This window comes from Onthophagus taurus, chromosome 7 (assembly GCF_036711975.1).
Source record: "Onthophagus taurus isolate NC chromosome 7, IU_Otau_3.0, whole genome shotgun sequence".
Taxonomy (NCBI): domain Eukaryota; kingdom Metazoa; phylum Arthropoda; class Insecta; order Coleoptera; family Scarabaeidae; genus Onthophagus; species Onthophagus taurus.
The window spans coordinates 19,031,900-19,046,504 of NC_091972.1; the positions used below are offsets into that span (position 1 = coordinate 19,031,900).

Sequence of the window (14,605 nt, forward strand, 5' to 3'; positions counted from 1 at the left end):
ATTATCAATAAAAATTGCGACATCGAAAATTTAATCAAAACTTCAAATATCGTTTTCTCAAAAACTAAAAGTTATTTTTCCAAACGGGTTTGTTCATTGGAAAGAGGACACTTTTATTAACACTTTGGGAAATTTTCATACCCATATTCCAAGAAATGGATTTTATACGAATTTTTAAAATTTAATCGGCGAAAATTGCAAAATTCGAAAAAATTGTCGATTATTTCAAAAATTTTTTTCTCAAGAACTGAAAGTGATTTTCAAAACGGCTTTTTGCATTAAAAAGAGGAAATTTTAATTCATAATTGGTGATATTTCCACAAGAATCCTTCAAGAAATTAATTTTATAGCGAACTTTGCAAGTTATCGATGAAAATTACATCGAAAATTTTATCAACACTACAAATATTGTTTTCTCAAAAACTAAAAGTTATTTTTCAAAACGGGTTGGTTCATTGGAAAGAGGACACTTTTATTAACACTTTGGAAAATTTTCATACTCATATTCCAAGAACTAGATTTTATACGAATTTTTAAAACTTCATCGGCGAAAATGGGAAAATTCGAAAAAATGGTCGATCATTTCAAAAATTTATTTCTCAAGAACTGAAAGTGACTTTTCAAAACGGCTTTTTGCATTAAAAAGAGGATACTTTAATTCATAATTGGTAATATTTCCACAAGGATCCCTCAAGAAATTAATTTTATAGCGAATTTTGCAAATTATCAATAAAAATTGCGACATCGAAAATTTAATCAAATCTTCAAATATCGTTTTCTCAAAAACTAAAAGTTATTTTTCCAAACGGGTTTGTTCATTGGAAAGAGGACACTTTTATTAACACTTTGGAAAATTTTCATACTCATATTCCAAGAACTAGATTTTATACGAATTTTTAAAACTTCATCGGCGAAAATGGAAAAATTCGAAAAAATTGTCGATCATTTCAAAAATTTATTTCTCAAGAACTGAAAGTGACTTTTCAAAACGGCTTGTTGCATTAAAAAGAGGATACTTTAATTCATAATTGATAATATTTCCACAAGGATCCTTCAAGAAATTAATTTTATAGCGAATTTTGCAAATTATCAATAAAAATTGCGACATCCAAAATTTAATCAAAACTTCAAATATCGTTTTCTCAAAAACTAAAAGTTATTTTTCAAAACGGGTTTGTTCATTGGAAAGAGGACACTTTTATTAACACTTTGGAAAATTTTCATACTCATATTCCAAGAACTAGATTTTAAACGAATTTTTAAAACTTCATCGGCGAAAATGGAAAAATTCGAAAAAATTGTCGATCATTTCAAAAATTTATTTCTTAAGAACTGAAAGTGATTTTTCAAAACGGCTTTTTGCATTAAAAAGAGGATACTTTAATTCATAATTGGTAATATTTCCACAAGAATCCTTCAAAAAATTAATTTTATAGCGAATTTTGCAAATTATCGATGAAAATTGCAACATCGAAAATTTAATCAAAACTTCAAATATTGTTTTCTCAAAAACTAAAAGTTATTTTTCAAAACGGGTTGGTTCATTGGAAAGAGGGCACTTTTATTAACATTTTGGGAAATTTTCATACTCATATTCCAAGAACTAGATTTTATACGAATTTTTAAAACTTAATCAGCGGAAACTGCAAAATTCGAAAAAATTGTCGATTATTTCAAAAATTTATTTATCAAGAACTCAAAGTGATTTTTCAAAACGGTTTTTTGCATTAAAAAGAGGATACTTTAATTAATAATCGAAAATGATAACAGCGACAGTTCTGTTAATAATAAATGTGATGATGAATTACAAGCGAAAAGAAGAAAACTAGACGAAACTGCAACAAGAGATTTTATATATCGTATTGGGATTGTTGCAATGAGGTTGCTAATGACAAACCTGGTATAAATAATGTCGTATTCAATGAAAAAAGTCCTATTGGAGTTGAACTTGATTATTATCTGCGTTGTCCAACACCTAAAAGAGATACTAATTTCTGTGAATGGTGGAGTACGTAGTAATTAAAGGCCAAAGCCGGATTTTAAAAAATGACCGGATAGGCCGGATATCAGTTCCACTACTATCCTATACATAGGGATATAGCAAGGTTGGCAATGACCGTAGACGAAACTGGAAAATGTTAAGTGGAACCATGTTAAGAGTTTTCAGGGAAGGTATTTAAAGATATCAGTAATTATAACCATATCGATATTTGATGGAAATGTTGTTGAAGACAAAGACAGTCACGAGAGTTATTAAGGGTAATGTTCAAATAAGTGAGGAAAAGTGTTGATGCAGCAAATACAGTTGAGAAAAGCTAGGAATGATCTAGGTTGTTGATTCAAGTTTATCAGTGACGATGTTGGGAAATATTAAAGATGCTATTGGGAAATATCTGGGGGGATAATTAGTAATTACACTAATTACATACACCAAGAAATATACATATATGATTATATTAAGAAATGTGAAGTGCGGCGTTCAGAGATGCTGTGAATAATGATAGACAAGGTCAGAGACGATATTGAAAGATAATGAGAACTATCAGGATAAATAACTTGTCATGTTGAGATCGGAACCTGTCACATTAACATTTTAACTTGTTATTTTGGCATCAAACAGTTAATTTAAAAACCATAATATCTCATGTGAAATTTTTAACTTGTCATTTTTACAATTTATCGACTTATATATATTGATCTGAAGCTGTCATTTTTATATCATATCCTGTCATCTTGGCATTAAGTGACAATTACATCTCATCTTGTCATTTTGGCATCTTAACTCGTGATTTTGGCATCAGGCAGTTAATTTAAACATCATAATTTACGATATTTACGTATATCAAATGTATGACTTCTCATTCTGACAATTTATCTACTTATTTCGGCTTGAAGCTGTGATTTACACATCATAATCTGTCATCTTGGCATTAAGTTACCATTTCGACACCTCATCTTGTCATTTTGACATCATAACTTGTCACTTGAAATTTTAACTTGTTATTTCGGCATCAAACAGTTAATTTAAAAACCATAGCTTATCAGTTTGACATATTCAGTATGTATAACTTCTCATTTTGACGATTTACTTGTCATTTTGTTCATTTATTTACTTTTTTCGGCTTGAAGCTGTCATCTCCACATCATAACCTGTCATCTTGGAATTAAGTCACCATTGGTCACCATTTCGACATCTCATCTTGTCGTATTGATATCGTAACTTGTCACTTTGACATTTTAACTTGTTATTTCGGCATCAAACGGTTAATTTAAATATCGTAGCTTATCAGCTATATTTCGAATGTATAACATGCCATTTTGACAATTTCTCTACTTATTTCGACTTAAAGCTGTCATCTCGACATCATAACTTGTCATCTTGACATCTTAACCCTTTGTAGCCGGATTTATTTTGCATTTATTTTTTTAGTTTTTATGTAATATTTTACTTGCATATTGACAATATACACAAAAAATGTCGATTTTATAAATGTAGGTTATGCACTTCATGCGATAAGCGCTGGGACACATTCGTCCCACTAGACACTGGGTGGGACACATAAAACCCAATAGACTTCAAAATAATTTTATTCATACAGAAGTAATATAGAGAAACACGTAATTCGCATTATTGCAGATGATACGGAATGAAGCATGTTTTGCATAATGATCTGTTACACATTTGACACAGAGTTTTGGTTCTGGTTTCCCTTTGCTGTTGTTTGCATCCCCAATGGGTCAACAATCTCCCACGTTTCGGAGTTTAGGAGTAGGTTTCTTTTTACAAGATCGGCCCCATGATTGAGATCTTCTGCTATTGTAATTAGGTATGGTAGGAATGACGTTTTTGTGCGCTTTGCGTCATCGTGGAGGATATGAGCATTCCTTGCAGCCATCATGAATAGTTTGAAAAAATCTTTTTTCCACCACTTATTGGATTTCTGATCAAAATCGTATAACCCAACAATTTGATCAGAGTTCCAACAGCAGAAAACTTGATAGTGTCAAGCAAGTGAACGGAAAAGAAAAACCTATCAAACGACAATACTACATTTATGCATTTGATTGTTCCTGACAATTTGAGAACAACTCTTTCGCCAAGTCCCTTCATAGACATCCATTTCTTTACCAGCATAAATATTTAGATCATAAACATATCCTGTGAGTGAATCGAAGCTTACCCAAAATTGCGTGAACGAAGATCGTCCTTTGAATTTCATCATTGATTCATCAATACTTTGAAAAGTAGAGTCAGAACGATATTTAGTAAAGGTGGATTTGAGACAGTTGACTACTTCTTCGATATAATATATCTTTCCCGAACCGTTAAATTTTTCTAGATCGTTGAAGTACATTTTGGATAATAACAATTTACAACGATCTCTGAAAATTGCTTTTTTTATTGCGCTGTTGCCCAATGATTCATTATTAAACCAGTAGTTATTGAATCCTGGCTCACGATTGTAGCATTTGTAGCACATTATGAAGGATACACATACTACAATCATTATTTCATGATAATCTGTTTCTACTCTCTTTTTCTTGATATCTTTGTGAAATATTTTCAATTTGGCGTTAGTGAATTCAGCAATTCGAATAAATAGTCTTCTTGGGAAAATCTTCAAGAATACGTCGATTTTCTTCATTTATCTGGGTAGATAAGAAATAGCTGGTACGTTTTGGGGAATGGGATCTTGGAGTAAATTATAGATTACTGCTAGTCCAAAATTTTACACCATCTGAAGCAGTGGCCACGTTTTCACTTTCAAGTATCTCATTACTTTCCTGGACAATCTCGTCGTCATGGTTTATTTCATGTGCCGCCATTGCATCATCACTAGAGCAGTCGTCAGTAGATATGTTAGACTCTGTGTCGCTGTCTATGGGACTATAATTTTCATCTGATCTGGATCTTCTTCGTCATCACTCCAATCACCTTCAAATATTCTGTTTGCTTCTCTTTCGAGTTTCGTCTCGGTGAGCGATTGACGGCTCATTGTTTTATAGAAATCAGAAAACGTACATACATGGGACACATATGTCCCGATAGACTCCTAGAGAAAGGGTAACTTGTCATTTTGCTCTCAAACAGTTAATTTAAAAATCATGATTTATTATTTTGACTTATTCAGAATGTATAACTTCGCATTTTGAAAATTTATCAAGTTATTTTTTCTCGAAGCTGTCATTTAGCTGTATCACTTTGACATTTTATTAGGACATCTTTTTGAGCTGTTGTGAGGTTTGTAGCCAAACAAATAGTAATTTCTGTTAGTAATTGCATAATGCACGGGTTCTGCAACATTAGATACTGCAGAATTTTTAAAATTATCGCTTTTTCCGGTAGGATAAAGTAATATTTTAAAGCGAAACGAAAAAAATTAAGTTGGTAACTGATGACCTTGAAATTAAATGGTCCCTTATATAACATTTAAAATTATGTTCAGTTATTTTTTAAAACTAATTTTTTATACTTTTCAATTTAAAGTATTATCTTAAAATAATAAATGTTGCTTATTTTACATCACAAATTAATTAACTATAAAACGTTACTGTAGGATTAAAATGATGATTATTTAAAAGATTAATACCAACCATAAAATCTTTAATAACAACGAATATTCAAAAATCAAAGATTATGAGTAATGCTATTGATAAAAAAACAGGTGATAATGATAGCAATGAACAAATTCTTAATGATAAATAAATATTTGTTGCTTGATTCATTTATTTACATCTGGAGGCTGAATCATTTTAGATCTTTAAATGCTCATGATTTTTTTTGGATGAAATCAATATTGATACCATGATAAATCACACAATACTGGCTGTAACTTATTGTTTAAAGTTATTTTGATTTTTTTAGGATATTGTAGATTGGAATAAACCAATGTTTGGACAAGTGGCATCTTTAGGTGAAAAATACTACGAATGGGTAAACTCACCTGTAGACAGAAAAATGCGCCTCTTCGGCCATCCGGTTTTAGAAACATTAACAATAACCCCTTGGTACTTGGTGCCAATCATTTGGATTCCGGTCGCTTTCGTTTTTATTTATCTAGGAACAATAAAAAATGCACAAACATATACAGGTAATAAACCAAAATTACAATTTATAACAATTCATAAAAAATTTTGTTGTAGAAATAATTAAATTCTCACCAATTTGTGGCCTTTCCGTATTTTTCGGTATTGTTTTATGGACGTTGGCGGAATATTCTTTACATCGATGGGTTTTTCACATCGTTCCATCTGGAAAATCAAAAATGATGATCATCGTTCATTTCACAATTCACGGTTTGCATCACAAAGTGAGTCAAAAAAATTGATGAATTGATAAAAAAGTATTTTCAAAACTTTGTGTTAGGTGCCTTTTGATTCTAGACGGTTGGTTTTTCCTCCGTTTCCCGCCGGATTAATCGCTGCCGTTCTTTATTATCTTTATTCATCAATACTCCCACAAAATTTATTTGAAATTATAGGAGGAGGAACATTATTGGGTAATAAAAATTGATTTATTATCTAGGAAAATGTTTTGATTATCCTTTTTTGTAGGATACGTTGGATATGATATGATTCATTTTTATATTCATCATGGTAATCCAAATGTAGGATCTTATTTATACGTTATGAAACGCTACCACAACCAACATCACTTTTCAGAACATGAATCAGGTATATAATTAAAAAAAGCATCTAATCTTATTTACTTATTTAGATAACAAAAATGTTTTTGTAATTTATTTTTAGGATTTGGGATTAGCAGTCAAAGTTGGGACGTGGTTTTTGGCACGTTAATAAAATTGAAAAAACTCGCCATGGGGATTCGATGGACGACGAATTGTACACGAAACAAAATCAAATAAATATAAATTTTAAATAAATCACAAATGAATGATAAAAAAATAGATAAAAATAATTTAAATCAGGGTCCAACGAACAGATATATCTATTTAAAAAAAAAGTGTGTGTTCATAATTTTACAACACCTTTTTTATTGACATTGTTGTGATTATAATTGTTGCAATTATACGAAATTTATACCAAAAATAGAAAGTTTTAGACATTTTTTCTATGCTTACAGAATTAAAATAAGACATAAAAATATAAAAAAAACTGAGAGATGTGAGCTTTGTTGAAGCCTTAAGTTATTTTAGATATTGTATATACTTTTTTTGGTCGATGAATAAAAACTTATTTCTTAAGAAAAAAATAACTTAACGTGTAATTCTTACATAACAACAATAAAACGTTATAAAATAGATTAAAAGTTGTCAAAAACGATTTAATTATATCGATAAGATTAAAACAACGTTTAATCCGTTTTATAACCACATTTCAAATTTGTTTTAAAAATATATGGTATTAAATAATGATAAAAAGTTGCAATTAATGATTTTAATTAAAGTTGACAAGTTATTGCAACTTAATTTGTTCCTTATTACCAAGAAGAACTTAATGTTTTAAAGTGTTTGTCACATTTGATGATGAACCAACGAATATGAGCTGGATACCACGAAAATTCTGATAATGAAGGATTTATTTTAAAAATTGAGAACTATTATAAACAAAAGATACGGCGTCCCATCATTCAAGGGTACGCACTTACAAACACATCGAACGCCAAGAAAGTGGTTATGTTGCTCGAAGACCTATCTAAAACAATAGAATCAGAGAAATGCAAATATAAGATGATTATCCAAAATTGGACAAAGAAATTTTGGTCTTGGTACTAAAAACCAACGTGGAAAGATGATGGCAAACTATCTAAACAAGAAAAACCTGTACTGCTACAATACCTTTTTAAAAAAACTAAAGTAGAGAGAGTGGATATGAGCAAGTCCAGATGTTGCAACAAAGAATGAGATTGATTACATTATAGTATATACATAGAGGATGAAAAAAACACAAACTGATACCTAAGCCAAAATTTCCACACTCAAAGAACTGAAAGAAAATAAAGACGAATACCAAGAGGTACTAAAAAAGAAAATCGGAGCAATCAGCGCCTTGAACGAAATGGAAATGGACATATAGATCACTACAGATGTTCAAAATGCGTAAAATGAGTATCGAGTATATGTTTTCTAAAACGCCAAGTGATAAAAACGCTGTACAGAAAAGAAAACACGTTACTCTCACCATTAATCAGAAACTGGAAATCATCAAACGCTTGGAAAATTGTGAAAACAGATATGTTTTGATGAATGAATTTAATATTGGGTCATCAACTATTTATGACATTAAAAAACAAAAAGATGAAAAAGTTATTTCGAGGCAAACTCTTAGAAAACTTAAGCTGGAACAACTGGGCAGCGTCTTGTACAAATAGATAATTAGTGACCAATGATTATTGAAAAAGCTAAAAAATTTTAAGAAAATTTAAATATAGAGGGAATTCGAAGGCTTGATGTTACAGGGCAAAATCAGCAAATGAAGAATCTGAAAACCACTATACGGAAGAATTGAAAATTATCAAAGACAACTGATGAATTGTATAATGCCGATCAAACAGATCTACTTTGGCGTTGTTTACTAAGTTCAACTTTAGCTGGAGGAGAAGAAAAGTCAGCTAAGAATTAAAAAAAAAAGATTGACAGTTTTACTATCTTCCAGATGCATTAGAAACCATCGACTAACACATTTTGTAATTGGCAAATCTAAATATTTTGTATATCTTAAGAATATTAAACCTTTGCTTATTCATTACGATGCCTAACAAAACGCATGACTACCACATTATTTAAAGACTGGTTTTTACACCACTTTGTCCCACAGGTTAACTTTAAAAAATTTAAACCTATAGATATCAACTTATAGATCAAGGGGTTATTCAAAATTTGAAATGTTTTTATAGAAACTCCGTTCTTCAGGACTTATTAAACTCTGATTGTGACATAACTGACTTTGAACAGAAATATAATGTCATGGATGCCATATATGTTAGCGCACTCTGATAGTCTCGAGTAAAAGAAGTGACTTTACAACGCTGTTGGAGTAAGCTACGTCCAAATGCATTCGTCGAAACTGGTAGAACACCTCAACTCAATAAAAAAGAAACCTTAGATATAATACATGAAGTGTTACAAATAAATCTGAAGACAATCCGGAAGGAAAATATACCTGAAGAGGAAATTGCAGAATGGGTAGAGATTGATAAGAACGAACCACCTGAGGACGAACTAACTACAAAGTGTTCTGGATCCTCAACCAGTGAATGTTGAGCAAGATTCGGATGATGATGTAGATGAGATTCCAGCGAATTAGATGAAAAGAAACGGCCGATGCACGACAGAACTTTATAATATTTAAATAAAATTCGAAATAAATGTATTACAACTGGTTTATTTTAAGTTTAAGTTCAACCTGACTTCAACTGATATCAGGAAATATTTCCTGATATTTTGTACAAAGACATCTTCCATACATATCTGCTGGCAGCTATTTTATTTTATTATATGTTATTCCTCGTGTGTCATTTTTTACGATACCTCCGATGATGGTCATTTAATATACCGAAACATGTCAGGTTGAACTTAAACTTAAAATAAACCAGTTGTAATACATTTATTTCGAATTTTATTTAATCACCGCACTGGTTAAAGAATGGATCTACATATTCAACAATTTATAATATTTGTTGAAACGAGCTCTAGTTACAATTGCGTAGACATTGATTTACATATGCAGAAAAATAACTTGTATAACAAAGTTCCTTGTGAATCAAGGAAGCAAAAAGACATCCGTGATTTTGGTTTAAATGACCTTTTTTAACTTTTGTTGTTAATAAATGTACTATGCTACATTCGAAAATGTAAAATACATTAGATTTTGACCTTTGTTCGAGTTTCAAAATTCTTATTTACTCAACCTGGAGAACTATACATATTATCCGCAAATGTCATCTTGGTAATGTAACTCTTCTATGTCTTACTGTTTTACGATCGTGGGAGATGTAGCCCGATTTCCAATAATCCGGCAACGGTAAGGTCGTAAGTCTACTGTATTGAACAAAAACATTACCCAAGGAATCATAAGAGATATTCGAATATATAATACCGAAATGATAAAAAATGTTATAGCGAAAAACTCTAACATGAAAACTTTCTACAGGTAGACTCCATGTTATAAATATGAAAGATCAGCGAAGAATTATAATCAGTAACATCCAAGATATTGTTAAGTATGTGGAAAATCTTTATGCTCAACTCTACTCCTCAACGACACCTGATCCGAAAACAAAATCAACACTCATCTGCAACGCTTTATCGGAGAATATACCGGAAACAACTAAACAGGAAATAAGAATAGCGCTGAAATAATTAAAAAACAAAAGTGCCGCAGAGAATATACAATCACTAGCGAGATGTTAAAGAAGGGAAGAACAATCGCAGAAGAGGTACTGTGCATACTTCTTATTAAGTGCCTTAACAAAGGTAAGATACCTTACCTTTGTTAAGTCATCTTACTCTTCTAAAACTAGACTTAGGAAGAAAAACTAACTTTCAGTGTTTTTTGATAAAAAGATTTGACGTTTCGGACGCCATGTTGCAACTGTCCATGAGAACCAAGTTCGAAATGACTAAATCGGATAGAACTTAACAATATGTACATGAAGAAACCTATTAATAATCAATTAACATTAATTACCAATTACAAATAAGTTGTTTTTATCATGTCGATAAGTTATTTTAATCAAGTCCAGGGGGAGAAGACTTCGTCGAGTTAGCTACCATTTTCCATGTACGGCTAAGTTTTCAGCCGTTTTCTGTATTGATGTTGTTCCTATCAATTCTCTGCGACTGCCTAATGCTAGATCTTATTAAGTCCATCTCATGCTTTTCCTTTTTCATGGAAGCATAATTATTTCAAATCAAAGCCAGAAATTAATTATTTTTTTCCATAATGTGCCCTGTCGTCAAGGCAAGGATAATCAAGTAGTTGAATTGATAAGGAGAGTAAAAGGTGCGGCGTTAAGATCAAGCATAAAAGAGAAGGTTTCCCGCAAAATATTCACTCGACTGTCAATTTATTAGAAATATACATAATCTCCAATCTTCCTCTCCTCCGTCGTGTTTCAGCTCTGTTATCCAAGATTTTGTTTACCAGCCGATCTGAAGGCACTCTTTAATCGTGTTCCCACCATCCATAACGGCACTACAGCCCAATTCAAGCCTTGGCCTCCTCAATTTTCCTCTTTCAATCCATCTCTGTCTTGTAATGCTCTTTTCCAGTTTGCAGGTCCTAATATGTTCTTGGCATGTTCCGTACCTCATCCCCCATCGTATTCTGGGTTTCCCAACCGGTCTCCTATCCCAAGCTGTTTTTGTAGTGTGTTTTTTGGTACTCTTTCATCTGGAATCCTCTGGGCATGCCCTGTTTTTATTAACCATTTGAGCTCTATATATTTTTTGACTCGATGCGCGTTCTCCACATGATTTTATTCTATCAAAAGCTTTTTCGAGGTCCAGAAAAGCCATGCACATGTTTTTGCTTTGTATCTGTATTTTTTCTGCCAGTTATCTACTTCACTATCAATCAACGTCATCGGTTCAGTCAGTGAATATTGTAAAACTGTTTTGAAAGAAATAAAAAATTTCAGTTTATTGTTGCTATACAATTAATAATCAATTAACATTAATTACTAATAACAATTAAGTTGTTTATGTCAAGTTAGCGAGTTAACTACCATTTTCCATGTACGGCTAAGTTGCCAGCCGTCTTCTCTCTCCATGTTGTAACAACCAATGCTTTGCGACTGCCGACTACTGGATCTTAATCAGTCCTTCCCATGCTCTCCTTCTTTCATAGAAGCATGTTTCAATTCAAAGCCGGAAATTAAACTATTATTTTTTTCCTAAAATGTTGTGCTCTGAAAGCAAGGATAATCGAGTAGTAGAATTGATGAGGAGGGTAAAAGGTCTCCACACAATGATTAAAAGATTTAAATTTTTTAATTTTAATAAATTTATTGATAGAAATATACATAATCTCCAATCTTCATTCCAAATCTTTTATCTTTCTGGCAAAAACCCAACAAGCACCTCATTCTTGCTCTCTCTCGGTCTCACTCTCGTCCGTCGTGTTTCAGCTCTGTTATCCAAGATTTTGTTTACCAGCCGATCTGAAGGCACTCTTTGATCGTGTTCTCACCATCGATAACGGCACTACAGCCCAATTCTAGCCTTGGCCTCCTCAATTTTCCTCTTCCATCCATCTCTGTCTTCTAATGTTCTTTTCCAGTTAGCAGCTCCTAATATATTCTTGGCATGTTCCGTACCCCATCGTATTCTGGGTTTCCCATCCGGTCTCCTATCCCCAGATTGTTCTCAATGTCTTTTTTGGTACTTTTTCATCTGGAATCCTCTGAGCATGCCATGTTCATATTAACCATTTGAGCTTTATATTATATTGTGACTCGATGCGCGTTCTCCACATGTTCCCATTTCTGATTGGTCCCATTATTTTTCTTAAGATTTTCCTCTCTACTATATCTAGTCTCTGCGTTTCTTTGTGTAAGTGTCCACGTTTCTCCCCCATATTGTAGATCCTGTGTCCAGTCTGTACTTCCTTTTACGCTTTACAAGTCTAGGTTAAAGAGCATGGGTGTTAGACCATGTCTCTATTTCTGGCCTTGGGTGACTTCAAATGTTTTTGTTACTCCGATTTTCCCATAAAACATTTTTATGAAAAGTTATTGTTATGCTTATTATTCTAACCAGCTTTAGCGGAGTTTGTATTATCATCCACAAATGCACTTTGTGCAGGATTCAGTTGTCCTATTAGCATTTTTCTGATGTTTTCATCACATTCTTTTATAATGTTGTCCATAAATTCCTTTAACAATACTAGACTCAGTACTTCATCCAATTTTCTGGTATTACTTATTATGTATTATAGTTTCAATCACCCTCACTCATTTATTTTTTAATGCTCTACGTTGAAAGTTTTGCCACACTTTCTTTCCAGATACTCTATCAATAGCTTTTTCGAGGTGCACAAAAGCCATGCACATGTTTTTGCCTTGTATCTGTATTTTTTTCTGCCAGTTATAATAATAATAATAATAATAAAGGTCTTTATTTCTCTCTAAACCAAACACAATTAGAATTACATAATCGACGAAGGGCGAGGTTCAGCCAGAGGACTGATCTTCCACCTAACCCTTCAAACGTAAAAAGAAACATAAAAAATTATAAAAAAATATACAAAAAAAAATATATATATATACAAAAGGGACTAAAATGAAAAATCAAATTGGTAAATAAGTTATTAAATTATTAAATTCGGTCGAGACCCAAAAATAAATAGAAAAATAAAAAAAAAAATGTATAATATGTAAATTTACTCAGAAAAACCAAAGTGACTTTCTATTTTGTTTTATTCTATTCTCCCCCGCAGAGGTAGACAGTCATATAGAATGGGATTCCTGGTGCTCACATTGCTGAGTCAGCAAATAGCGATGTAATTTGTTTTTAAAATTCTGGTTACTTAATTGACGAAGTTCTGTTGGCAATTTATTCCAAATTAATGACACATTGTACGTGAAAGAGTGTTTGAAAGATTCTGTTCTATGTTTTGGTACATCTAATAGTCCCCGATATCTGACATTGATGCAGTGAATATCTGATCTAAATCGAATCTTACGGCAAAGGTAGGGCGGAGTTTTTTGCACGAGGATTTTGTTGTACAACACAGCAGCATGTAACAGACGTCGATTTGCCATATTAAGCCATCCAACTATTTTAAGTTTGGGAGAAATACTGTGTACCGTGCGCGGAACACCGAAAATCAGCCTTAAACATGCATTTTGTACTCGTTGGACTCGCTGCATATCTCGAGCTCTAAGGTGTGGCCCGTAAAGGACGTCACAGTAGTTTAAATGGGAAAGGACCATACTTTGATAGAGTTGGGTTTTTAGGTGACAATTCAATAGATCACGATTTTGAAAAATTAACCTTAAATTGTAGAAACATGATCTTAAACATTTGTTGATATGAGATGTAAACTTTAATTTTCTATCAATAATCACACCTAGACTTTTTATTTCTTGAGAAATGTTTAATTGTATACCATTAATTTCAATGTTCATGTTGCTTGTTGCTATTGCCTCATAGAAGGAATCGTTGCATATAAGAATAAGTTGAGATTTAGTAGGATTAATTTTAAGAGAATGTTGTTGCGCACATTCCGAAATTTTGTTAAGATCAGAATTAAAACGGGCACACGCCAAATCCACCGATTCTGGACGAAAAGATAAATATAGTTGCGTGTCATCGGCATAAAAGTGACTTTGTACATAATCAAGACACTCACCAATTCGCGACGTATACAATGCAAACAAAATAGGGCTAATGCCTGATCCCTGAGGAACACCGCAATCTATAGGAAGGAGATTAGATTTCGAGTTATTGTATACAACTCTCTGCCTTCTGTCACCCAAGAAAGATTGAAACATTTTAACCGCAGATAGGGATAGTCCGCTGGATTTTAAAATAGCTAGCAAAAGTTCGTGATTTACAGTATCGAACGCCCTAGAGCAATCCAGCAATACAAGCGCCGTTCCCAATTTATCATTTATAGCTTCATGAACATCATCAATCAA

At 32.3% G+C, this 14,605-nt stretch overlaps 1 protein-coding gene across 2 annotated transcripts in view; it reads left to right on the plus strand.

Moving 5' to 3' along the window:
- LOC111417680 (Fatty acid 2-hydroxylase) overlaps positions 1–6,906 on the plus strand; it is a 34,071-nt gene extending 27,165 nt beyond the window's left edge. For both annotated transcript variants that reach the window (XM_023050031.2, XM_023050032.2), the window contains exons 3-7: positions 5,867–6,092; positions 6,145–6,311; positions 6,368–6,500; positions 6,556–6,675; positions 6,751–6,906. In XM_023050031.2, coding sequence (XP_022905799.1) covers positions 5,867–6,092; positions 6,145–6,311; positions 6,368–6,500; positions 6,556–6,675; positions 6,751–6,866 — 762 coding nt within the window. In that variant the 3' untranslated portion in view covers positions 6,867–6,906. The remainder of the gene's footprint in view (positions 1–5,866; positions 6,093–6,144; positions 6,312–6,367; positions 6,501–6,555; positions 6,676–6,750) is intronic.
- The last annotated feature ends 7,699 nt before the right edge of the window (positions 6,907–14,605 follow it).